Here is a 27,324-nt window from a genome sequence, read left to right on the forward strand (position 1 = left end):
TTTACACTGAAGATTTTTATCTTCTTATTTGAAATTCACATACAACTATCAGACCTAATTTTTTTTAATTTCATAAGTTTTGTTAATTTCCTGTATCATTAAACATTTTTCATATTGCTACATATCCTTTATTTTTAATGCAGTATGTATACTTTTTAAAAACTTAAATTGACAGATAAAATCATATTATCATGGGCTGGGGTTGTAGCTCAGTGGTAGAGTACTTGCCACACATGTGTGAGGCACTGAGTTCAATACAATAAAAATATTGCGTCCTTCTACAATTAAATATGTTTTTAAATTATATTATCATGTAAAACATTGTTTTTATACATATTATGGAATGGAAACTGATCTAATTAACAAATGCATTGCCTCATGTAATTATTATTTTCATGATGAAAACTGTTCACTCCACATTTTTCAGGAACACAATATACTGTCATTAACTATAGTCTAAAAGATGAACAATAGATTTTTTTTTAACAGTGCTGGGGATTGAATCCAGGGCCTCATGCATGCAAAACAATTCCTCTTACCACCAAGCCATATCCACACAGCTCTGTACAATAGATTTCTTTTTTTTTTAATTTATTTTTATTGTAAACAAATGGGATTCATGTTTCTGTTTGTACATGGAGTAACAGCATACCATTTGTGTAATCATACATTTACATAGGGTAATGATGTTTGATTCATTCTGTTATTTTTTCCTTACCCCCACCTCTCCCACCCCCCTTTTCCCTCTATACAGTCCCTCCATCCTCCATTCTTGCCTCCCTCACACCCCCCATTATGTGTCATCATCTGCTTATCAGTGAGATCATTCACCTTTTGGATTTTTGAGATTGGCTTATCTCACTTAGCATGATATTCTCTAATTTCATCCATTTGCTTGCAAATGCCATAATTTTTTATTCTTTATACCTGAGTAATATTCCACTATGTGTGTGTATATATATATATATATATATATATATATATATATATATATATATATATCACAGTTTCTTTATCCATTCATCAATTGAAGGACATCTAGGTTGGTTCCACAGTCTGGCTATTGTGAATTAAGCAGCTATGAACATTGATGTGACTGTATCTCTGTAGTATGCTGATTGTAAGTCCTTTGGGTATAGGCCAAGGAGTGGGATAGCTGGGTCAAATGTTAGGTCCATTCCACGTTTTCTAAGGAATCTCCACACTGCTTTCCAGAGTGGCTGCACTAATTTGCAGCCCCACCAGCAATGTATGAGTTACCTTTTTCCTCACATCCCCTCCAACAACTATTGTTGCTTGTATTCTTGATAATCGCCTTTCTAATGGGGGTGAGATGGAATCTTAGTGTAGTTTTGATTTACATTTCTCTTATTACTAAAGATGGTGAACATTTTTCCATATGTTTGTTGATTGCTTGTAGATCTTCTTCTGTGAAGCGTCTGTTCATATCCTCAGCCCATTTGTTGATTGGGTTATTTGTATTCTTGGTGTAGAGATTTTGAGTTCTTTATATATTCTGGAAATTAGTGCTATATCTGAAATATGAGTGGCAAAGATATTCTCCCACTCTGTAGACTCTCTCTTCACATTACTGATAGTTTCCTTTGTTGAGAGAAATCTATTTAGTTTGAACCTATCCCAGTTGTTGATTCTTGATTTTATTTCTTGTGCTATGGGAGTCCTGTTAAGGAAGTCTGATCATAAGCCAACAAGGTGAAGATTTGGACCTACTTTTTCTTCTTTAAGATGCAAGGTCTCTGGTCTGATTTCGATATCCTTGATCCATTGTTAGTTGATTTTTGTGCAGGGTGTGAGATAGGGGTTTAGTTTCATTCTGTTGCATATGGATTTCCAGTTTTCCCAGAACCATTTGTTGAAGAGGCTATCTTTTCTCCATTGCATATTTTTGGCACCTTTGTCTAGTATGAGAAAATTGTATTTATTTGGGTTTGTGTTCATGTCCTCTATTCTGTACCATTGATCTACCTGTCTATTTTGGTGCCAATACCATGCTGTTTTTGTTACTATTGCTTTGTAGTATAGTTGAAGTTCTGGTATTGCGATACCCCCTGCTTCATTCATCCTGCTAAAGATTGTTTTAGCTATTCTGGGTTCCTTATTCTTCCAGATGAATTTCATGATTGCTTGCTCTATTTCTGTAAGGTAGGTCATTGAGATTTTAATTGGAATTGCATTGAATGTGTATAGCACTTTTGGTCGTATGGCCATTTTGACAATATTAATTCTGCCTATCTGAGAACATGGGAGATCTTTCCATCTTCTAAAGTCTTCCTCAATTTCTTTCTTCAATGTTTTGTAGTTTCATTGTAGAGATCTTTTACCTCTGGTTAGATTGATGCCCCAGTATTTTATTTTTTTTTCAGGCTAATGCAAATGGAGTTGTTTTCCTCATTTCCCTTTTAGCTGTTTCTCACTTGCATATAAAAATGCTTTAGATTTATGTGTGTTGATTTTATAGCCTGCCATTTTGCTGAATTCATTGATGAGGTCTAGTAGTTTTCTGCAGGAGTTATTTGGATCCTCTAAAGATAGAATCATGTCATCAGCAAATAGGGACAGTTTAAGTTCCTCTTTTCCTATTCGTATCCCTTTAATATCTTTAGTCTGCCTAATTGTTCTGGTTAGAGTTTTGAGGACAATGTTGAATAGAAGTGGTGAAAGAGGACATCCCTGTCTTGTTCCTATTTTTAAAGGGAATGCTTTCAGTTTTTCTCCATTAAGAATGATGTTGGCCATGGGCTTAGCATAAATAGCCTTTACAATGTTCAGGTAAGTTTCTACTATCCCTATTTTTTCTAGTGTTTTGAGCATGAAGGGGTGTTGTATTTTGTGGAATGCTTTTTCTGCGTCAATTGAAATAACCATATGATTCTTATCCTTAAATCTATTGACATGATGGATTATGTTTATTGATTTATGGATGTTAAACCATCCTTGCATTCCAGGGATGAACCCCACTTGATCGTGGTGCACGATTTTCTTAATATGCTTTTGGATGCGGTTTGACAATATTTTGTTAAGAATTTTGCATCTATATTCATCAAGGATATTGGTCTGAAATTTTCTTTCCTTAATGTTTCTTTGCCTGGTTTGGGTATGAGGGTGATTTTAGCTTCATAGAATAAGTTTGGTAGGGTATCCTCTTTTTCTATTTCCTGGAATACTTTGAGAAGTATTGGAATGAGATCTTCTTTGAAGGTCTTGTAGAACTCGGCTGAAAATCCATCTGGTCCTGGGCTTTTCTTGGATGGTAGATTTTTAATGACTTGTTCTATTTCATTGCTTGATATTGATCTGTTTAAATTGTGTATGTGCTCCTGGTTTAGTTTGGGAGGAGCATATGTCTCTAGAAGTTTGTCAATGTCTTTGGTAGATTCTATATTGTTGGAATACAGATTTTCAAAGTAACTTCTAATTATGTTATATATCTCAGTGGTGTCTGTAATGAAATTTCCTTTTTCATCATGAATTTTAGTAATTTGCGTTTTCTCTCTCCTTCTCTTTGTTAGTGTGGCTAAGGGTTTGTCTATTTTGTTTACTTTCTCAAAGAACCAACTTTTTGTTTTTTCAATTTTTTGAATTGTTTCTTTTGTTTCAATTTCATTGATTTCAGCTCTGATTTTAATAATTTTAATAACTTTTGCTGTTATTCTGTTCTTCTTTTTCTAGGGCTTTGAGCTGTAATGTTAGGTCATTTAGTTGTTGACTTTTCATTCTTTTCTGGAATGTGCTCCATGCAATGAATTTTCCTCTTAGTACCACTTTCATAGTGTCCCAGAGATTTTGATATGTTGTATTGTCATTCTCATTGACATCTAAGAATTTTTTTTTCTCCTACCTGATGTTTTCTGTTACCCATGTTTCATTCAATAGCATATTATTTAGTCTCCAGGTGTTGGAGTAATTTCTGTTTTTATTTTATCATTGATTTCTATTCTCAGTCCATTATGATCTGATAGAACACAAGGCAGTATCTCTATTTTTTTGCATTTCCTAAGGGCTCCAATGTGGTATAACATATGGTATATTTTCGAGAAGGTTCCATGTGCTGCTGAGAAGAAAGTGAATCCACTCGTTGATGGATGGAATATTCTATATATGTCTATTAAGCCTAGGTTATTTATGGTGTTATTGAGTTCTATGGTTTCTTTGGTTGGTTTTTGTTTGGAAGATCTATCTAGTGATGACAGCGGAGTGTTGAAGTCATCCAGAATTATTGTGTTGTGGTCTATGTGATTCCTGAAATTGAGAAAGATTTGTTTGATGTACAGGGATGCACCATTGTTTGGGGCATAAATATTTACTATTGTTATGTCTTCCTGATTTATGGTTCCCTTAAGCAGTATGAAATATCCTTCTTTATCCCTTCTGACTAACTTTGGCTTGAAGTCCACATTATCTGATATTAGGATGGAAACCCCCGCTTTTTTGCTGAGTCCATGTGCGTGGTAGGTTTTTTTCCCATCCTTTCACCTTTAGTCTGTGGATGTCTTTTTCTATGATATGAGTCTCTTGCAGGCAGCATATTGTTAGGTCTTTCTTTTTAATCCATTCTGCCAGTCTATGTCTTTTGATTGATGAGTTTAGGCCATTAACGTTCAGGGTTATGATTGAGATATGATTTGTATTCCCAGTCATTTGTCTTATTTTTGGTTTTTAAGTTGGCTTGGTTTCTCCTTTGAGTGGTTTTTCTCTAATGTAGTTCCTCCATTTGGTGACCTACATTGTTATTTTTCATTTCCTCCTCATGGAATATTTTGTTGAGAACATTCTGTAGTGCAAGTTTTCTATTTGTAAATTATTTTAATTTTTGTTTATCATGGAAGGATTTTTTTTTTTCATCTTCAAATCTGAAGGTGAGTTTTGCTGGGTATAGGATTCTTGGTTGGCAACCATGTTGTTTCAGAACTTGAAATATGTTGTTCCAGGCCCTTCTAGCATTTAGTCTGTGTTGAGAAGTCGGCTGCTATCCATATTGTTCTCCCCCTATTTGTAATCTGATGCTTTTCTCTCGCAGCCTTCAAAATCCTATCTTTATTTTGAATGTTAGGCATTTTCATTATAATGTGCCTTGGTGTGGATCTGTTGTGATTTTGTGCATTTGGTGTTCTGTAAGCCTCTTGTAATTGATTTTCCATTTCATTCTTCAGGCTTGGGAAATTTTCTGATATTATTTCATTGAATAGGTTGTTCATTCCTTTGGTTTGTATCTCTGTGCCTTCCTCAATCCCAATAATTCTTAAATTTGGTCTTTTCATGATGTCCCATAGTTCTTGAAGATTCTGTTCATGATTTCTTACCATCTCCTCTGTTTGGGCAACTTTATTTTCAAGATTTAATATTTTTTCTTCATTGTCTGAGGTTCTGTCTTCCAAGTGGTCTAGTGTTTTGGTGATTCTTTCCATTGAGTTTTATTTGGTTTATTGTTTCCTTCATTTCAAGGATTTCCATTTGGTTTTTTTGAGAATCTCTATCTCTTTGTTGAAATGATCTTTTGTTTCCTGCAGGTGCTCCTTCAGTTTATTGGTATTATCATTCATTGCCTGCATTTGCTCTCTTATCTCATCCTTTGCTTCACGCATCATCTTAATTATGTATATTCTGAACTCTTTTTCTGACTTTTCTTCTAACATACCATCTTTGGATTCTATTAATATAGAATCTAGATTTGTTTGGATCATTTTCTTCCCTTGTTTTTTCATGTTGTTCACGTATCTTCCTCTCTAGCAGTGCAGATCTGGGGTATTGCATATTTCCCCCTATAGGCTTATAGTGGCCCTATAGGTTTCCAAAACCCTTTCTTTAAGGGGAGATCAATATTAGCAGTGCCCAATTCAGACACTATGCAATCCTAGACCAACTAGCCCCTATGAGGACAATAACAAAATTGTCATAATAAACAGAATGAGTTCAAATATTATCTTCAATAGAACAAACAGGTTTGCCATAAGGTCTGTAGTTTCTAATGGAGGATGAAGAGGATGCAGAGGGATTTAGAATGTGGCTGTTAATGGGATAAGAAAAGATTATACAGAAGTTCTAGATAATAGAAAGGGTGAGAGTGTAATCAAAAGAAATTGGATGGTAGCATGCAAAAAAGTAAGAAAGAGACTCTGAGGGAACAGGTAAAAAAAAGGAAAAGAGAGCAAGAAAAGTAAAGAAATAAAAACTTAAATTTTTTCTAAAGGATAAAAAAGAAAATCTACAGTATAACAGTCATATAGTAATGTAACCTCCCAGTGTTCAGTAGCCTGATGCATGAGAGGTACCTGACAATGAGCTTCAAGTCTCCAGCAGGCATCTCAAGATGGGATTTACCTGACCTAATGATCAGAGCTACTGCTTCCAGGATTATCTGAGATGGCCACTCTGGCTTTGAAATGTGTTGGCAAATGGGGAGCTGCAGCTCGGAGTGTGGACGTGGTTAACTGGAGGTCCTGGAGGCGGGATGCAGTTGGTCAGGCAGGGGTCCTGGAAGTCCAGTGTGTTTGGTGTGGTTGTGGGATCCTGGAGGACAGGTGCAATCAGTTGGTCTGGGGTCCTGGTGATAGGGCGCAGTCAGTTGGTCTGGGTGTCCTGGCAGCAGGGAGCTGTCAGTCGATGTGAGGGTCCCAGAGGCAGGGAGTGATTGGTCGGTCTGAGGGATCCTGGAGACAGGGCTCATTCAGTCCGGCCAGGGGTCCTTTGGGGCCTGGCTGTTTTCTCAAAATGGCCCAAACCTATGTTAATGTGGGAATTCTCCTTGAGAGATGGTGCAAGGTGTTTATTGAACTTGGGTTTCAGGTTTTCAAGGAGTTGTTGGGTTGTGGTTCCCTGTGGCTTCACAAGCTCATCCTTCCCACAAGGCAAGAGGGAGATCCAATGGCTGAAGGGAGCATGCTCGGCACTAGGTCTCTCCAAGGCTAATTTGATGGGATCTCTTGTTCTCATTCCTATGTTCTTGGAAGCTCCAACATTCAACTCCACACCCTCCACCAGCTCCCAGCTTTAAATATACTCCTGGAAACTGGTTTCTGGCTGCATCAATGAGTCTTCTGAGACTTCACATTTCCCCTCATGGAGAATGTGGGACATGAACTGGAGAAAAGTTATGGCTGCCACAATCCCCCAGAGCCAAGAGAGAGAGGAGCAGTGACTGTGGTCCTCATTTCTGTGCACAGCATCCTGAGGCTGAAGCCTTTTGGAATCCACGAATTTTTGGTTTTCAGGAAGACCATGTGATGCTTTCATGTAAGATCTGCAGAGGGGATATCAGGGGAGCACCCTGAAAAGAGATACCCAGTATTTCTAGAGCACAGTGTATAAATATTCACTCTGAAAGAATAAATTAAAGTCATACATAGCCTCCAATTCTCACACCTATGCAATCAAGACTTTCTACCAAACTAATAAAAGAACCACTGAAGCCTTCCCATGGAGCATCCATTCATACCCTGCCTGACCTCAGCACAGCTCTGCAGGTGACACTGAGTTTCAGGGATGAATTGCTTATCTCTTTCTTCATTTGTATATCCTGACCAATTTCAATGTTTACACCACATGTTGCTACATGGTGCTTGTGTTCATGAGCACAATGCATGAACAATGTACCACAAGTCATTTATGACAGTACTTTTTCCTGTTAAACATTCCATAAGGATTTTCTCAGTTTTGCAAGAGTTTTTTACTGCTCAAGTCTGAAACACTTTCAATTTCATCTGAAGTCTTATGTCTCCTTCAGGAATTTGAATGTAATCAGGATAAACAACATCCAGAAAAGAGGGAGCTGGGATTGTATCTCAGTTAGCAGAGTGCTTGCCTCACATGCACAAAGCCCTGGTTCAATCTTCAGCACACACACACACAAATCCAGAAAAGAAATTCATTGAAAGGATATAGAGGAGCCCAGAGAATCAATTGGAAGGCTAGAGAAATGGGCTCACAGTTTACAGCCCTCTTTATGAAACAAATTAATTGATTATAAATAGGGAGAGACTACTGCGATGGAGAAGCTCCTGGTGTGTTAGTCATCTTCTCATAGCTGTGACCAAATGACCCAGCAAGAACAACCTGGTAGAGGAAACGTTTATTTTGGTTCACAGTTTCAGAGGTTAAGCTCATGGTTGGACAACTCCATTGTTCTGGGACCAAGATGAGACAGAACATCATGGTAGAAGTTCTTGATAGAAGAAAGCAGTTCAGGACATGGCAACCAGGAAGCAGAGAGAGCTAGAGTGCAAGGAGCCAGGGATAATTCCCTAAGAACACCATGAATGACCTACTTCATTCAGCCCAACCCTACCTGCCTATGATTACCACCGATTAATACATTCAAAATCTTTATTCATCAAGTGAATTAATCAACTATTTAGGTTAAGACTCTCATTATCTACTCATTTCATCTTGGGACAGTCCTGATTTTTGTACATATGAGCTTTCATGGGACTCCATATATCCAAACCATAACATTTCGCCTTGGCCCTCTAAAGCTCATGCCCATCTCAGAATGCAAAATATATTTAGTCCACGTTATTGTTTTGATGTGAGAAGTCCCCCAAAAGCTCTCATGTGAGACAATGCAAGAAGGTTCAGAGGAGAAATGAGTGGGTTGTAAGGGTTTTAACCCAATCAGTGATTTGACCCCCTGTTAGGGATTAACTGAGTGGTAACTGAAGTGGTGGGTGTAACTGGAGGAGGTGGAAATGGGAGTGTGGTTTTGGGTACATATCTGTAGCTGGTGAGTGGACTCTACTTCCTGACCATGATGTGAGCTGCTTCCCTCCACCACACATGGAAGCCAGGATGTTCAGCCTCATCTCAAGCCCCAAGGAAAGAGGCCAACCTCCATGGACTAAGACCTCTTGATCTGTGAGTCCTCAAATAAACTTTCTTGCTCTACAATTGTTCTTGTTGGGTCCTTTAGTCACAGAAACTAAAGCTGACTAAAGCTGTCCACTTCCAGGACTCTCCATAGTCTTAACAGTTTCAGCATTGCCAACAAGTCCAGGTTCACTAAGGCTCAAGCAAACTCTTGGCTGTGAATCCCTGTAAAGATCAAGTACATGGTACAGATCTCCCATATATCATGGTACAAAGTGAATATTTCCATTCCAAAGGGGAGAAACAGGAGCACAGAAAGAAGGGGTGGGACCAAAGCAAGATCAAAATTCAGCTGGGCAAACACATCCGTAGCTCCATATCCAGTACTGGGGGCACATGGCATCATGAGGTTCTCTCCAAAGGGCTTGTGTAGTTCTTCCTTTATGGCCTTGCTGACTGTAGCCCACACGGCCTCTCTCTTGGCTTGCTTTTGCCTGATTCCTGCAGCTTCCTCAGCAGATGTTCCATGTTACTTGGTGTCCCCACTGCAACTTTGGCTTCCTTGTCACATCCTCACACATCAACATCTCAAGGGCTCTCTGCAGGGATTCCAACCCTGCTGCAGTTGGCCTGGCCTCTCAGGCCTTCCTTTGAAATCCTGGTGGAAGCCTCCATGACCCTAACTTCAGCATGCAGAACCACCTCACCCCCATAAGACTTTGAGGGCATCTAGAAATCTACAAGTCTGTCTCACCACCAAAGGCCCACAGGCCTTCCAGGCCAGAGAACTCTGAGAAAGGGGCTTGGGGCTTTCTCCATGGACCCACCGTCCAGGGCATCCTTGGGACTCTGCCCCTGCTTTCTCACACAGTGCTGTGTGGCTGCTCCAGCCATGGTTGAAGCAGGCCCAGGTGAGCCTAGTGCCAGTGCAGCCCTTGGTAGCATCTGTGAGGTGCTGGTTCTGCAGGCACACAGAATGGAACAGTGAAGAGGTCATGGCAGCTCTCACCAATGTTTTAATGGTAAACCTGGGGAGACAGTCTGGAGTTTGCTGCAGGAGTGGGGTGCCATAGAAATCCCCCATGGGGCAATGCCTGGTGGAGCCATGGGAGTGGATCTGCTGCCAGGGCCTCAGACATGCAGAGCAATCAGCACCATGCAGCAATCAAATAGGAAATCCACAGACATCACTGCACTGCCCAGGAGAGCAGTCATGTGGGCTTGCACAGCCACTCAGGAGTGGCAGGGCTGTCCAAGGCCCTTGGACACTGCAGTCTGCACGGGTTGCCAATCAGGGAGCTTAAGGCTTAGTGTCTGACCTATGCTGGGGCCTATGACCCCCTTTACTGGTTAATGTCCAGGAATATTTTACCCTGTGCCTGTCTTGTCCTTGTATCTCAGAAGTATGTAACTTTTGTTTTTGTTTTTTGTTTTTTGGTTTTACTCTTTATTCTGGGAATTGAACCCAGTGCTTTGTGCTTGGTGGGCCATCTCTCTACCTCAAAGCTGCACCCAGCTTGTAACTTGATTTGTTTAAATTTTATTTTGTTTTTTATATTAGATGAGCTCACAGTGGGGAAGAATTTGCCTTGAGTCTTGAATGAGGCTTTGAATTTGGCTTTTCATTGATACTGGAATGAGTCTGAATTTGGAAACTTTTTTATTACTGCATTAGAGTTAGACATAATAATGGAGTTCATTTTAATATAATTATAGAAGCTTGGAGTATAATTGGGTCCATTTCAGCCTCCAAAACCTCTTCTTATGCTCTCCTCTTCACTTCCCCTGTTTCACTTCTTTCACTCTGCTTGTTCTCTTTCCATTTATTCGTTTTTTTTTTAAAGTTTGTGCTTTATAGGTATACATGAAAGTGAAGTGCAGTATGGTGTATTCATACATGCACATAGAATAACTTGGTCAATTGCATTCCACTGTTTCTCCCTCTCCCTCTCAATGTCCTTTCTCTACTCCACCAATTGCTCTTCTATTTTCATGGAAATTATCACTGCCTCCTTTTCACCTGCTTATTTTGGTCTAGACACATCAAGTTAAAAATCTGCACAGAAAGGAAAGCAATTAAGGATATGAAGAGAGAAACTATTGAATGGGAGAACTTTGCCACCTATTTCTCAGATAGGGGATTAATATCTAGAAAACATAAAGAACCCAAAACACTTCACACCAAAACAACAACAACAACAACAACAATGACGACAAACCCCAAATATCCAATCAATGGGACTATGACATATGGTGAGAAAGACATAGACCTTGGGAGCCCTGGAAGGTATGCTTTAGTTTAGATATGGCTTGATTGTGTCCCCAAAGAATTATGTGATGGAAGGTTGGTACTAGTGTGGCAATATCAAGAGGTGGTGGAACCTTCAAGAGTTGGAACCTCATATGAGGTGGTTAGGTCATTAGGACACCGCTTGGAAAGGATTAGTGCTTGTCTCATGGGGTGAGTGAGTTCTCATGAGAGCAAGTTATTATAAAATAGTGATCCCGATCCCATGGCCATCTTTGTCTTCCTGTCTCATGCATAATCTTGTGTACACTTCCACCATCTGTGATGATGCCCTCATCAAAACTGAGCAGGTGCAACCCACATGTCCTTAGACCTCCAGAACTGTCAGCTAAATGAGCCTCCTTTCATTAGGCATCATCCAGTCTCAAGTATCTTGTTATAATAATAGAAAGGAGATTAATATAGGTCACTAATGGAATAGGTAGACAACATGCAAGAAGAGATTGGTGATGGTAGTAGAGCAATAAAATTTTTTGAAAGATTAAAAAGAAATACTAGATGGCAAAAACATTGCGTGAAAGTTAAACTTATGAGTGAACTTGACTAAGTTATGAGGTGTTCAGATGTTTGGTCAAACATTATTGTTTTTGTTTCTGTGAGGAAGCTTTGGACGAGTTTGCACGTAAGTCAGCAGATGAATAAAACAGGAAGCCTTCCTTGATGTGGATGGACTTCATTCAACCATCCGAGGAAGTAAGCAAAAGGCTGGATCTCCTTAATGGACTGAATAATTGTGTCTCCTCAGATTCATGTGATGCAATCATAACCCCAACATGACGGTGTTAGGAGGTGGGGGTCTTTGGTGGTGATTATGTCATGAAGGTGGAGCCCTCATAATTTGAATTAGTGCTCATAAAGAGGAACTCCAGAAATCTCTACTCTCTTTCTGCCATGTGAGGCTATGACTGAAGGTGGTGGTGTGCACATGGACGGAGGCCTCCCCAGAATGTGACCCTTCTGACCTGGCACCTGATCTCAGACATACAGCCAACAATGTGTGAAAAATAAACTTCTGATGTTATTTTTATTCATTTATTTTTTGAGGGGGTTCAACTAAAGTCTTTAAAATTTTTTATTTTTATTTTTAGTTATACATGACAGTAGAATGTATTTTGACATATTATATATACATGGAGAATAACTACCTATTATTGTGGTTGTATATGGTTTGGAGTTACACTGGTCATGCATTCATATATGAACATAGGAAAGTCATGTTTGATTCAATCCACTGTCTTTCCTATTCCATTCCCTCCTCCCTTTCCTTCGTTCTCCTTTGTCTAATGCAATGAACTTCTATTCTTCCCTCCCCATCCCTTGTAGAGTGTTAGTATCCACATATCAGAGAGAACATTCAGTCTTTGGTGTTTTGGAATTGGCTTATTTCACTTCACATGTTAGTCTCTAGTTCCATCCATTTACTAGATAATGCCATAATTTACTCCTGATGTTTATAAGTCACCCAGTCTATGGTACTTTGTTATAGTAGCACAAACTGACCAAGACACCCTTGCTTGAGTAAGACAGAATTCCACTTGCTTGATTGTCTCCAAACTGGGACATCGTTCATGGTGTTTTCCCTATCTTCAGACTCAAACTGGATGGCAGCTCTTCCTGGACTGCAAGCCTGTTTGTCTTCAGACTGGACCTACACAAGGGACCCTCCTGAATGTCGGTCTTTGGACTTGGACTGGAACCAGACCATTGGTTCTCCTGCATTTCCTGCTCACTGACTCACCCTGAATCTTGGGTCTGGAGGTCTCCACAATTGCATGAGGCCCTTTCTGTACTTTCAACCAAGCCAAGGCTCTTGTGTGCCTTTCAAGGAGCAGTTGTCCTGGATGGATAAGTGACAGGCAGCAGCACTGCTTCTGTACTTAGCCTCCTTCTGCTGACTGTTAATACTTCTCCATGTATGTTGGCTCCACCTCAAGCACCCTCAGTCCCTACAGAGTCATCATCCTTCCATTTCCATAAGATCCAGTTTCTGTTTCTTCCTATTTTTGGAGACTTCTCCCTGCCTATAGAATATGATGCTCTGTAGGCATCTTCTCACTTATTTTCTCACTGTCGTTTTTCACTGGAGTCAACACTGCTTTGTTTACTACAATTACCTTTAACATGCTATGACTTCTGTGATGTTTACTGAGGGGAGTCAGCCCACTAGACAGAAACCACACTGCACATCTTTTTGATACAGGACCTTCTCTTTATCTTCAGCCCCCTGGGAGGGACAGTGAACTACAATTCTTTGGGATATTCCAGGTAGGTGGTGCAATCTTGTGCTGAGAGGGAAAGGCAACTCAAATCCACAGGGATGGGGCTCTTCTAGACCTCACCTTCTATATGGCTTTAAATGGCTATTTATCTGTGTCCTTTTAATATCCTCCATTATAACCTCATAAACAACAACATAACAATAGATTCTTAGCATCCTAGGGTTTGCCATGGAAGCTCTGGGAGATACGCCCTTCAGACACTCAGAGGGCAACCTGTCTTGGAGAAAGGTCCTGTGGGGCATCCCCTTGGACATTTCTGAGATGTGATGATCTGAATATGGTTTGCGGGTGTCCCCTGAGAGCTCAAGTTCAGGAATCTTGGCCCCACTGTGGGTGGTGTTGACATAGTGGAATCTTTAAGAGGGCAACCTAGTGTCAGGTTGGGTCACACAGGGTGCTGTCCTCAGAAGGGATTAATGTAGTTCTTAAAATATTCTTGTGACTGTCTGAGAAAATGGGTTGTTACATTTGTAAAAAGGAAACTGTACCCCTGTCTCCTGCTTCCTGTCTAACGTGTGGGTCTCTCCCCCTCACATGAGCCCCCACCCTGATGCCATCCACCATGCTGTGACATAGCCAGAAAACCCCATCAGAGAAGGGGACATGGGCCCATCCATCCAGGAAGTTCAGTCTGCAAAACTCTGAGCTTTAAAAAGCCTCTTTTCCTTATAAGGTACCCAGCCTCAGGTGTTTTGTTAGAGCAACCCAAAACACAGACAGAAGGTCTTCAAGAAACTCAACCTCAATGTGATTTCATCTTTAACAAAAAATTTTCTGAAAATTTCAGAAATGTTCCATTAGAAGAGACAGGAGTTTTGAAACTTTTTTATTTCTGAATCCAGAAAGTTCTGACACTTCTATGTATATGCTCTAAAATTTGCCTGGAAACTGGACATTTTCCTTTTATTCCATCTTAAAACTCTGTTCTTTTTAAATGTGGATAAAATAAATAAATTGTTAGACAGAATACTTTGTCTGGAAATATTTTCAACCAAATGTGTGAGTTCATTATGTTTTATTTTCAAAATTATAACATGTCATTGTTACTGAACTTTGCAGCAGTGTGTTGAGCTCCTTTCTTCTCATATTTCCATTACAGTTTCCCCTCTTCTCCCAGCTTCCATCAAGACAGACCAAGGCCCTTCAACCTTCATGAACATTTCTTCCACAGTCTTCTAGTGTCTGCAGACAAAACCAAAACTGTGCTGCAGGTCCCCACACAGAGCAGCTCTTCATGGCCACGTGCCACCTTCTGTCCTAGGGAAATGCTGCTTCACTAGTAGCCACCAGAGTGTAGTGGCGTAAAGGAACAATTTTACTATTTCCACACTATCTGGAGTAAGGAACACTGTGTCTCTACTCCATGATTTCTGGGCTTCAGCAGGAAAGACGTGAAGACTGGGGTGACTCAATACCTGGGAGCTGAAAGTATCTGGGGGCTCCACTGCACACGTCTGGCCCCTGGGACAGGGAAAAGCAATGCTCAGTGCAACTGGACTTCAGGGTCCTCAGATGTGACCTCTCCATGTGCCTGGGGCTGCTGCAAGTCTAGGTTCTGAGTGGAGCCCTGGATGACTCAACCTGGACCCAGGTTCTAGCAAAGGAAAGTGTGGTGCCAAGGTCACCTGCAGTAGGGAATGTGGTGTAGTAAATCTCACTGGGATCCTCCTTGCGAATACATTCTGACACACAGAGGTGGCACTTCACTTCCCCTGGCCTTACCTCCGAGCCCTTCCTTGTTCTCTCTGCCATCTTCAACCTTCCTTTAGGTTTGCCTGTGTGTCTCACAGAGTGTATTGTTCATTGCTTGACCCTGATGCCTAGACCAGGATGGCCCTGAAACTACAGGTGCTGATCCTGTAATGGAAGGAGAGAGCCAGCTCTGCTGTGTGCTTATGAAATCACCATCAAGCCTCTGGGCATGTTCTGTTTCTGAGAATGGGGAGTGCCTCTGCCACCCAACTGCACAGGAGACTCAAATTTCCAGACAGTAGAGTGGCCTTGGGGAGCATGGATACCTGCATGTTTACAAAGGTAAACAGCTTAAACACATCATTTTGATCTACGAAACCTCCAGTCACAGCACTTATCGAGGGGACACACTCATCCCCAGCCCTAGCCCACATGTCTTGCTTCAGTTTGGCCAAGTCTCAGCCCAATGGGCCAGGCTCCCAGAAGACCCTTAGACCAAATCCAGGTCCATTAATCATGGCAAAAAGAACATACACACACAAACAAACAAACAAACAAAAAAACTCCAAAACACATAAAACAAAAAAATAACAAAACAGGGGAATCTCAGCTGTGGAAGGACATTCAATGTGTACATTCTGCAGGGGAAATCAAGGGTGGAATATGCAGTGCAATCCCACACAGACAGGAATGAAAAATAGACCATTTCTGAGTTGCTATATATTGAAAAAATGAAGGCAAGTCAGGGGTATGAAGATGGAGTGTGCTTTAAATGCCACCTTTTATTTTTTCATAATGGGGGTTGAACCCAGGGACTCTTTACCACTGAATTGCACCCCAGATCTTTTTATTTTTATCTTGACACAGGGTGCTGCTGAATTTCCCAGACTGGCCTTGAACTTGTGGTCCTCCTGCCTCAGTCCCTGGTCACTGTGATTACAGGCATGGGCATGGCACCCAGCTAAGTAGTGCCTTTTGAAAGTGGGCAGTAAGCCTGCCTGAACTTCATTCTGGAGGAAGATGGCAGAGGGTATCATCATCATCATCATCAAGCAGTGCTCTGCTTTGCCCTGGAGGGAGACACTTTCTGTCTTCCACTGCTCACTATGTGACATCCTTGAAAAGACTGTGTAACAGGAGGACAGTCACTGCCTCACTGCAATACATGTGGAAAAGGAAGAGGCCATGGAGATTTGCCTCTGATGCCCACAAGCCAACACTGATTTCAAAATGAATAAATCCACAAAGAAAGTAATAGTGCACAGGGTGTGGTGCTGGGACAAGTGCCTCACAGCCCTGAAGACTGATGGTCCCCAGTGTGTGGGGTGAAGATGCCCCAGCATGGCAGAAGTGGGACCTGCCTTTGGAAGAATGCAGATCTCATTATGAGTTTTCACAGCTCAGAGTTGCCGATGACTCCCCACCAGCCCTAAGTGACACCTTCCACGACCTGGACTTGTATATCCTCCAGCACCTACTCCCTTCTCTGCCACCCCCCATCAGCCCAACAGTCACTGCCTTCATTGCCCCAATCAGGCCTCCATGTCCTGGCTCAGCCTCCCGTCCCTGCTTGCAGGCCTCCCTGGCCCTTCACCTGAGTGACTGCTCTCCCCAGGCCCCACTAAGGCACCTCCTGCCCATCATCCTAGCCTGTTCCCATTTCCTCTCTCATTCAATTATGTGCCTGCTCTGCAACCATAGGACTCATGCTTACATCTCACTGTGCTTATCATGACAGCCTGTGATGCTCCTGCTTGTTAGTTGAACCTGAATTTTTAAATATTATTAAAGACATGAATATATAAGAAAAATTCCAGGACATAATTGTTATCAATTAAAAATGAAAGTCTTCCTCCCTCCTTGTATTGCAACCCCCAGTGATACTCTTTAGAGACTGATGCTGTTCCTAGTTTCTGGCTTTAGTAACTTCACAATTCCTTTTTGTGGTTCTTGGGGCTCAGCTCTAACACAAGCTGTAGGATTTTTATTAAAGTACTTAACCTCTCTGAGTTTCCATTTTCTTTCCAAAGTCAATGAAATAGTGATATGTGCCCATGTCGGGATTTATAAACATCAAATAAAATATTTGTAAACAGCATGAAAACTGGAATCTCCAGCCATATTCCTTGTGAATTGCTACCAAATCAAATGCTTTTCTGGTAACATGTTGTACAGAGATGTTTCCAGACATAGGAGCTTATATGCTATTACTTCTCTTTTAGCAACCCCAAGCAATTTCCCCAAATGTCACAAAAATGTCTAACAAAACCACCTAAAAGTCCATCAGGGGTTGCTGCATGATATGAAGCACTGGAGACAACTACTGTACTAAGGTGTTGAGATTTGACTCGATATCCACATGGAAGTCTGATGAACAGCACTCTGCAAGAGCAGAAAATATGACCTTGCTACACGGTGCCCTGTAGCAAGATATATTGTGAATGAATTGTGCCAATCTTACCTAAGATCTAAATTATCAGCACCATAGCAGACACACCACTGGCTCCTATCCAGGGTAAGCCCTCAGGGACATGAGAGGGAAGAAGCTGAGGAGTCAGCAGGTAGGAACAAGCCCAGAAACACCCCCGCAGGACAGCCCCTGACATGCCTCCTGCCCAGCTGGTTTCTACATGTGCACTGTGAAGATTTTCACAAGATAACTTTGTTTGACTTAGTATTGCCATGTTTTCACAGGGGGAAAATTTTTTTGTGGTGATGGGGATTGAACCCAGGGCCTTGTGCATGTGAGGCACATAAGTGAGCTGTACACATATGGCAATGTAACTGAGATATATCCCCAGCAGGAAAATGTTTTTATAGTAGAAATAGATGCAGTGAAGAATACACACACACTTCAAAATCAGAGAGAATTTCACTGACTCCCTTGGTTTTCCTGGTTGTGTGAGCCACCTGGATGGAGTGGGGGACCCACAGCTACTGTAACAGCAGGTGTCCACATTCCTGAACCCGCTCCTGTTTCTCAGGCTCTCTAATATTGTCTCTCACAGGACAGCTCCTTCACTCCCAAAACTCTCCCCTATGTCCCTTTTGTGGTCACTTTCTACTAACCCCTGGAAACCACAGTCTGTTCTCCATCGTTGCAGTTTGACCTGTCCAAGAATATTAGGTAAGTGATTGACACCAAATGCAGTCTTTAGAGAGCAACTTCTTTCTTCACCCATAATGTTGATACTGCTGTTTATGGGTGATGAGCTCTGCCCCCTCAGATGTTGAAGCTTAACACCAGAGAAGCAGGCTGAGGCAAACATACAGAGCAGATCTGATTTACAGATAGTAACACAGACTTCTCCCAGGAGAAAGAAGGGGGCCGTGGCTGGTGTTCTGGAATCCCAAGGATTGAGTGTGCCCTGTGCTTTTAATGGATTAGAATCTCCTGCTCTCTCCCCCCTTATCTCTCTCCTTTCTGCCTATGTGACTACAGGCCCAGGAGATGTCTGTGAGATGGCAAAATGTGAAAAGCAGATGGGCAGGTGCAGGGCCAAGTGGAGTGACCCAGGCAGGAGAGGCCCAGGGGGCAGTAATTAGCAATTCCCTGCCCACAGCCCTTTGGGAGGGGGCAGGTGAGCTTGGTGATCAAAGGGCTCTGGGAACATTGACTTTCCATTCTCCCAGGGGTGGTCTCCCACTTCCAGGACTCAGAAGTCCTCCATTCCTCAATTCCACTGGACCCTATTCTACACTAATTGTCTGTCCTCAATTCTGGCTTCTCTGTCTTGGAGATCCACCCATGTGGTTACCAGGCCTCTATTGATAGGGTTTTTATTTCCTTTTATTGCTGGGTTGTATAGATACATCAGCTTGTCCATCAGTTCACTCGTTGATAGATATTTGTGTTGTTTTCCATTTGGCATTATTACCAGTAAAACTGCCATGAACATTCTTGTGCTTTTTTGTGGGAACAAGTTTTTGTTTCACTGCGATGAATGTCCAGAACTGTGAGAGACGGGTCATAGGGTGAGTGAAGGTTTCATTATAAGAAACTGCCAAATTTTTTCCCAGAGTGCTGGTTCCACTTCTCATTTCCACCACTCTTGTAAAAAATCTTTCCTTTACACTAAGTGTGAGGTGGTAGTTCCTCGTGGTCTTATTTTCAGTCCCCTAAGGACTCAAGATGTCCAACAATTCTCAAGTGTTTATTGCTACCTATATCTCCTGTTTGGTTAGGTGCTGCTCTTCTTTGTACTGAGGTGTTTGTTTTTTGTTTACTTTTGAGTATTTTTCAGATACTTGTAAACACTGGATATATACTTCCACATACATGCATGCTCAGCATAGTAATCCTATGTTGAATATGAGGTGGATAAATAATGCTCCCCCCCAAAAAACAAATGAGTTTTGACAGAGTTCTATTCATCAATGTCTGCTTGCTTTATTTATTTATTTATTTATTTATTTATTTATTTATTTATTTTTGAGTTTGAAAGCATTTTCTCCTATTCTTTTTTTCCCCCCCTTTGAACCTGGGATCTCATGTATAGGAGGCAAATACTCTACCACTGAGCTACATCCCCAGGCTTTTATTTTATTTTGAGACAGGGTCTGGCTAAGTTGCTTAGGCTGGCCTGGATCTTGTGATCCTCCTGCCTCAGCCTCCTAAGTAGCTAAGATTACTGGAATGTACACATCCAGGTTGCATTTTATATTTGGATCCATCCTGATATGAATTTTATATAAAGTGTGAGGTACACTTACAGATTCTTTTGCCCCCTGGCATGGGGCACAACTGTTCATTCTTAATTCTATTTCCCTTGAATCTTCCAAATTATAACATAGTGTTTTTTTTTCTTTAATAAAAATCTCCCTTTCGTTCACATTTGATTTCTGGCATCAGTCATAGGTACTCCTCCACCCACACATCCTCTACGTGTTTTATCAGACTCCTACCTAAGTATCTCATGGGGTGTTGTACCTGGTACTGTTTTTCATTGTCAGTTTCCAGCTATTCAAGGTAGGCTAGAGAATTCCTGAGTTTGGGTACTGACCTTGCATCTTTCATCCACCCTCATTTCAGTGATCAGTTTCAGGAACTTTTCTGTGGGTTTAGGGCCATGTCTACCCTTGTTCCCAGGTGGTCCTGCATGTCTCCACCTGAGCCATGGGGACACGAGAGATGCTGCGCGGTCATTGTCATTTTCATCTCTTCTGAAGAGGTTGCCACAAGGAGGCCTCTGCTGGCCACCCACCAGCGGGTATGATGAGGTCTGAGGCTCTCCAGCTCAGCCCCTGAGGAGAGAGCTGCAGGCTGTGAAGTTGTGCAGCTGCAGCAGGTGTTCTTGGCCTGGCCACAGTCTCTGATTATCTTGTTTCAGTCACTGGGCTCCATTGATTGATTGTCATCCTTGGCAAGGGACATAGGGAGCTCGCACTGTGGTTCACCTTTCTTTGTGTATGCTAGTGATAGAACTGTTTGATTAAAAAAAAAGACTTGCTTTTATTGTTGTTTTCGGTTTTTTTTTAATGGAAAAAATCTATGAGCCCTGATTCTTGCTTGACTATATGTTCCATGAGATTTTCAGATGTTTCAGTTTAGACATTAATTCTTCTACTGATCAACTTAGTATTTTCCTCCACAGTTTTGTTTGCCCAGTATTTCTCTTTCATGGGGTCATGAATTTCTGGGTTGCTGCTCAGAGTCATGAATGTGGCATCAAGTAAATTAGCTAAGATGGAAGTGATCTGTTTTCCCAGAGCAGTTTTGTATAAACGAGTGTGTGGCAGTGGGTCAAGGGTGGTCCTTACAAGCAGCATTCCTGTTGGGGTGCAGGGGCCAGGAGAAGGCATGGGGAGAAACTGACACCCACACAGACACATCTGCAGGAGGGCAGGTGGGCAAGGCCACATGTGTGGCAGTTAACTGAAGTACTGCGCATCTGGTTTTGAGAGGAGGAGGAGGAACAGGGGTCTCTCTGATGTTACAAAGCCCTTCTGTGACTCTAATGCCTTTCCATGACCCCTCCTTCACCTTCCCAGACATTACTGCTGTGACTCTGAGGAAGCCCCTGGAAATCAGCGTGGGAAGGGGCACACTGTCAGAATATTCCACATCACACATGAAATAGTGGTGGTGACAATAAAATAATAGTATGAAACATGGATGGGGCAATTCTAGGACAAGGAATTGTACAAATAAAGGCTCTGCCCTATATATTTGTTCCTTTTTTGTTCTCCTGAGACTCTGTTCTTCCTCTAGTCCAGGCTGAAACTCCATAATTCCCCCCTAATACCTGAAGAATTCTTCACATTTTGGGTGGGGAGGTAGACTGAGATGCAGGACTAAGATGCCCTGAAACTTCCAGGGTGGGGAGAATGGGAAGTCTAGAAACAGCCAGTAGTTGATGGGGGTTTGCACACAAAACTTGGGTTCCCCTCAGCAGTAATAAAAAAAAGGGCACTTTCCAGGGTAGCATGTGGCAATCAATTTGAAAACTGGTATGTGCTTTCATCTGTGGGTGTTTCCTTTGTGCCCAACCCTTCCCAAGGATAGCACGGCTTCTGCAATAATATAAGATGGGACGGCCCTCATTCAGATTCCTCTGTAGGTGTTTCCATAACCCTTTGTAAGTCACAGATCAAGGTCCCAGACGGTCATTCGGCTGCTCTGTCTCCCTCTGCTCTGCAGCCTAACCAGAACCATGCTGCACAGAATTTTTGGTAAGGAGGCTCCAGCCCCAAGTTGAGCCTGAGTATTCTCTTACCTCTTTGTCCCTCTGAACCTGGAACTAAGTTCTCTCTTGTTTTTGGTTCTCAGTTTCCCATCTGGTAATCACCCCGCTGTCTTCCCTGACTGCCCTGCACCCTCTGCCCACCTGCAAATTTCAGAAACTTCACTCTTCCCAGAACCCTCCCTGCATCTCCTCACCTGCCAGCCCTGACCTGACTCCACAGCCTCAAAATCCACTCAACCATTACCAGCAATCCAAGAAGCTCAGTAACATCATTTTTAGGCCCCTGAATACAACCAGTTGGCTACTGTGATCCCACCATCGCATTTATTTCCCTTCTATTCTCAGCTTCTGTCTTCATATCTTCACTCCTGGACTCAACATGCTCAGGACTCACAGGTGAGAACAGGGGGGTGAGGAGGGAGGAGGTGGCTCTGTGGATGGGGTGGGTACTAGGCTGGTCCTTGGAACCCACTCAACCTGACTCTTCCAGATAGAGACCTGTTGGTGTGCCAGTCGGTGCCCTGGTGTGGGGACCAAATCTACAACCCCTTGGAGCAGTGCTGTGATGATGACACCATCTTGCCCCTGAACCGTACCCGCCTGTGTGGCCCCAACTGCATCTACTGGCCCTGCTTTGAGCTCTGCTGTCCAGAGTCTTTTAGTCCCCAGAAGAAGTTTGTTGTGAGGCTGAAAGTTCTGGGTGTGAAGTCCCAGTGCCACTCAGCCCCCATCTCCAGGGACTGTGGCAGGTAAGATCCCTGCCCCTTGCTGTAGGGCTGGTGAAACAACAGTCTGAATGTCTATACCTCACATTTTGAAAAATCTTTTTCTTGTGGTCTAATTGCTTACCCTCTCTTTTTTTTTTTTTTTTTTTTTTTTTTTTTTGTACCAGGGGTGCTTAGCCACTGAGCCAAATTCCTAGCCCTTATTTCCCTCAGTTTAGTTTTCGTGTGTTTTGTTATTTTTAAATGTTCTCTTTAGATATACATGACAGTATTAGAATCCCATTCTTGTTGTTGAACATGATGCAATTTCACTGGTCATGGATTCATTTATGAACATAGAAAAATTATGTCCAATTCATTCCATTGTCTTTCCTAATCCCATCCCGCCTCTCTTCCCTTCATTCCCTCTTGTCTTATTGTGTGTTAACATCCACTAATCAGAGGGAATATTCAACCTGGGGTTTTGGGGATTGGCTCATTTCACTTAGCATGGCAGTCTCCACTTCCATCCATTTACAGCCAATGCCATGACTTCATTCCTCTTTAGGACTCAGTTATATTCCATTATGTATATGTACCACATTTTTAGGTTAGTTCTGTGGCTTAGCTACTGTGATTTGAACTGGTGTAAACATTGATGTGACTGTGTCACTATAGTATGCTGATTTTAAGTCCTTTGGGTATATAGAGAGGAGTATATAGTTGGGTCAAATGGTGGTTCTATTCCAAGTTTTCTGAGGAATCTCCATACTGCTTTCCAGAGTGATTCCACCAATACATTGCTGGTGGGATGGCAAATTGTTGTAACCACTTTAGCCCATTTTTATTTTACTTAGAGATGGGGTCTTTTTAAGTTGCTTAGGGCCTCACTAAGTGGCTGAGACTGGCTTAGAACTTGCAATCCTCCTCCCAAGCTGCTAGGATTACAGGTGTGCACCACCACATCTGGCTCAAATATTTTCATTCATCTTCTTGTCTATGAGTCATAATTTCTTGTTTTTTCCTTATTTGTAGCAGAGTGATGTTTGCTCAAAGAAGATATAGAAGACAACCATCTTTCACTAAGGCCACTTTCCCAGAAGAGACTGAGGTAACCTTCACCTTTGAGGGACTTAAACTAATTGCCAGTTAATTTTTCAAATATGTGTGTTTTTTTAATCTGCTGTTCATTGATTTGATGGGTCTCTGAATGGCAGAGCCACCCTCTGATTGTATGAGCTATGGTTTACCTAAGCATACTCCAAAGGTCCATATGTTGATGTGGTTCACAGGGTGGTGCTATGGGGAAGGGGTGGAGATGTGGGACATAGTGGGAGAATCTCAGGTTACTGATAGAGTCCAGTAGGGGACTGAATTGGTAATCATCATCTAGCATAAGGGGGACAATTTCCATTTACAACCGTACATTTTCAACTTGTTTTGAACTTTTACCTGAATGTTCATTCCCAATGTGTTTAAGTGAAAAGACTCCTGATGACTTTGCCCTTTTCTTCCTGTTTTAGCCAGCTTTTATTTATTTATTTTTTTTACCTCTGTGACTAAAAGGCCTAACAAGAACAATTTTAAGGGAGGAAGTTTATTTGGGTGACTCACGGTTTCAGAGGTCTCAATCCATAGACTATAGGCCCCATTCCTTGGAGCTTGAGCTGAGGCAGAATATCATGGCAGAGGGAAGCAGCTCATATGATGATAAGGAAACAGAGAGAGATAGGGCTCTACTCACCAGATACAAAATATATACCCCAAAGTCAAGCCCCCAGTGCCCCACCTCCTCCAGCCATACCCTACTCATTCAGTTACCACTTGGTTAATCCCATCAGGGGATTAATGCACCAATTCATTTAAGGCTAATTATTTGTCCTCTAAACCTTCTTTCATCATCTCACACATGAACTTCTGGGGACACCTCACATCCAAACCATAATGTTCTGCCATGGCTCCTAAAATCTCATGCTCATTTCACAATGCAAAAAAATTTAGTCCATTTCCAAGGGTCCCCATAACCTGAATATTTCCAAGATTGCCCAGAATATCAAGTCCAAAGTCTGTGAGACTCAGGGCAAACTGGCACCATGAGCTCCTATAAAAATCAAAAGTGATTTACACTTGTACAGGTACAGAGTAAACATTTACATTCACAAAAATAGGGACTTGGAAAGAAGGGATAGGATCAAAGCAAGGCCAAAATCCATCTGGGCAAAGAAGTCCTGTAGCTGCATGTGCAGCACCTGGGGCACATGTCATGGTGATGTTCTCTCTAAAGGTTGTGTAGCTCCACCCCTGTGGACTTACTGGTTGCAGCCCTAGTGGCTATTGTGTTTGCTTGTCTCTGCTCAATTCTTGTAGTCTTCCTCAGTAAAAGTTTCATGCTACTGGCCTTTCTTAATCTCAAGCATCTCTACTGCAGCTCTGGCTTCCTCCTCATGTCTCCATGCATCACCTTCTAAAGGGCAGACTGCAGGGACTCCCACCTTTCTTCACTTTGCCAGGCCTCCCAGGCCTTCCTTTAAAATATTGATGGAAGTCTCCATGACCCCCTAACATCATGAATTCCTGCAGAATCAGTACCACGTGGTTGACACCAATGTCTACTGCCATCTAGAGCAGTAGCCAAAACTCCCAGGACTCTGGCTCCAGCAGTCTTTGAGTGCCTGGGTGACCAAACATGTTGAAAAAACTCTGTAGATCCCTTGGGCAAGAAGGGTGCCCCACTGGTTTTTTATAAAGAGAATTCTTACTTTTACTCCCTTGAACCTGAGATGGATATGGTTTTACCAGCTCCTGAGATGCCCTAAGGCCATCTTTCTTATTGTCTCTGGGCAAAGTCTTTAGCATTTCTTCAGTGGCAGTAATGTCTTTAACAACTGCAACTTCCTTAGCCCCTGTTTTACTCCTGCCCTTCAAGGCCAAGGTTTTCTTCTACTCATGACATGCATGGGGAGGGAGAAGGTAACCATCCAAGGTGTGAGCCTGTTGGAAATCAAAAGTAGGAAGTAATATTAAGAAATAAACATGAAAGACAAGAATTTTATATATTAAAAGCAGGAGCATTACAGGTGGAAGAAATCTGATGCCTCAGATCCTAACAAAGGGAAAAGCCATGAATGCTTTATTGATAGTGAAACACATAAAAGAAACTTGGTAGGTTACGCCCATCTCTGGGTGACTGCCTTTGAACCTAGGACTTTTAGCTAAGGCAGGGCACCAGTATGATTAGGCTTTCTCAAACCGGGGAATTCCATCATTAGTTCCCAGAAAAGTAGCCTCTCTGCCTTATGTTGGGCCAAACAAACCCACAATTTATACATGGTTTCCAACAGCTTTCAAATCTTTCTGATCTTCTTTCAGCTCTTGAATATCACAATAAACTTGACTAGAAGTCATCAGCAATATCCACACCACCACCTGAAAGCTATGCTGCCAATATATTTCTTTGCCAGATTAAGAAGTTCATCATTTTTTAAAATCAGCCTCACAGAAAGTCTCAGTGTAATGTACAAAGCTGCTCCCCCTGACCTTTCCGTTGCAGCCATTTCCCTGCCTCCCGACTACTGTCAGTCTGTGAACATCCTAGCTAGCTATTGGTTCATCATTCAGCTTGCAAGTAGCCTTCTCCATTATTGGTCCCCTGTTAGCCCAGTGCAATTCAACTGCTTCACAGTAGCTACCCCGCCATCTTTTCTCATCCTTCTCTCTCTCCTCCTCACTTTCTCTATCCTCCTGCCTTTTACACTCTCTCTAGCATGTGCCCTTTCTCATTCTCTTTCTTTTCCTCTCATTTTCTCTCTTACCCTGCCGGGAGACACTCTGTTTGCTAATAAACTCTCTTGTGTGATTTCCCATGCCCAGGGTGGTTTCCGTGGATCCCTTACATTGGTTCCGCGACTCGGGATGGGATCTTCCCCTGTCTCTTAAGCTAGTGGAACCCCATCTGAGCCCCAGTGTCCCAGGGACACAGCCCCACCTTCCATTCTGCCCGGACGCTCTGCTCTGCATTCATCACCAGACTTCAGGTTGGTGAGTCCTCTAGGCGGGTTCCCCTAGGCCAATTTATCTGGGTCTTTTGGGTGGGGGTACCCCCAGTCACAACTTTTACAGTTACAGCTGGCCCCTATAGTCGGTCTTATCTGCCGGGTGGATTCCTGATTTTATGGTGGAGATTCTCTCTCAGGGTTGAGGCTCATCTCGTATTTGCATTCGCAATTGAAAACCCTGATATCAGGTCCTCAACTCTTCTTGGCTTTTGCCTGGCCCCACATTGATGTTTTTGTGACAACACCATATATGTGCCACCTTCTTGTCTCCAGTCGACTACTCTGTGGCCTTGGGATGCTGGGGCACAGAGTTAGCTGTATCAGTCCCCACCATGGAATCTGGGTCCTCTAATCTGGCAGATTCAACCCTGTGAACCCTTCGCCCAATCCCCAACTTAAAGCCATCAAAATTCATTTGTGTAATGGCACACCAGCTTCCATGAGTGAGCGGGCAGATGGAAAGGGATTCCTTATCTTCAAGTCTCTTCTTTCTTGCTTCTTGGCTCTTCCTATAGGCTCGGCCGCCTCCAGACCCTGCTTCTCCATCTTCCCCTGCTTCTCCATCTCCTTTTCCCCATTCTGCTTCTGCTTCCATTCCCTGGCCCAGCCCACCTAGTCCCCCTGGCACGAGGTCCCACATATGCCGGTGTGGAGTGAGTAACCAGCCCAACCATCAGTGGCATGTCCCAGTAAGGAGTATGACCTGTTAGCTGCAAACTGCTATTCTCCAAATTAAACTTGTCTGTAATGGTAATTTTAAACTCATCATTTAATGTTCTA

The 27,324-nt window shown here is 42.4% G+C and overlaps 1 protein-coding gene across 1 annotated transcript; it reads left to right on the plus strand.

The window, feature by feature from the left end:
• The first annotated feature begins 21,682 nt into the window (after positions 1 to 21,682).
• Positions 21,683 to 27,049, plus strand: LOC124966461 (insulin growth factor-like family member 3). The gene is made up of 5 exons (XM_047527717.1): positions 21,683 to 21,771; positions 22,173 to 22,181; positions 22,276 to 22,534; positions 23,525 to 23,600; positions 26,360 to 27,049. Exons 1-5 carry the CDS (start codon positions 21,753 to 21,755, stop codon positions 26,423 to 26,425), a joined length of 429 nt encoding a protein of 142 aa, XP_047383673.1. The 5' UTR covers positions 21,683 to 21,752; the 3' UTR covers positions 26,426 to 27,049.
• Positions 27,050 to 27,324: the final 275 nt, after the last annotated feature.

The sequence above is a fragment of the Sciurus carolinensis genome, chromosome 16, assembly GCF_902686445.1.
Source record: "Sciurus carolinensis chromosome 16, mSciCar1.2, whole genome shotgun sequence".
NCBI classification, from domain to species: domain Eukaryota; kingdom Metazoa; phylum Chordata; class Mammalia; order Rodentia; family Sciuridae; genus Sciurus; species Sciurus carolinensis.

Bases quoted from the DNA above. Each gene is read 5' to 3' on its own strand.
- LOC124966461 (XM_047527717.1), top strand. The intron at 22,535-23,524 runs GTAAGATCCCTG...CCTTATTTGTAG, and splicing joins ATCTCCAGGGACTGTGGCAG to CAGAGTGATGTTTGCTCAAA. The intron at 23,601-26,359 runs GTAACCTTCACC...TCCCATGCCCAG, and splicing joins CTTTCCCAGAAGAGACTGAG to GGTGGTTTCCGTGGATCCCT.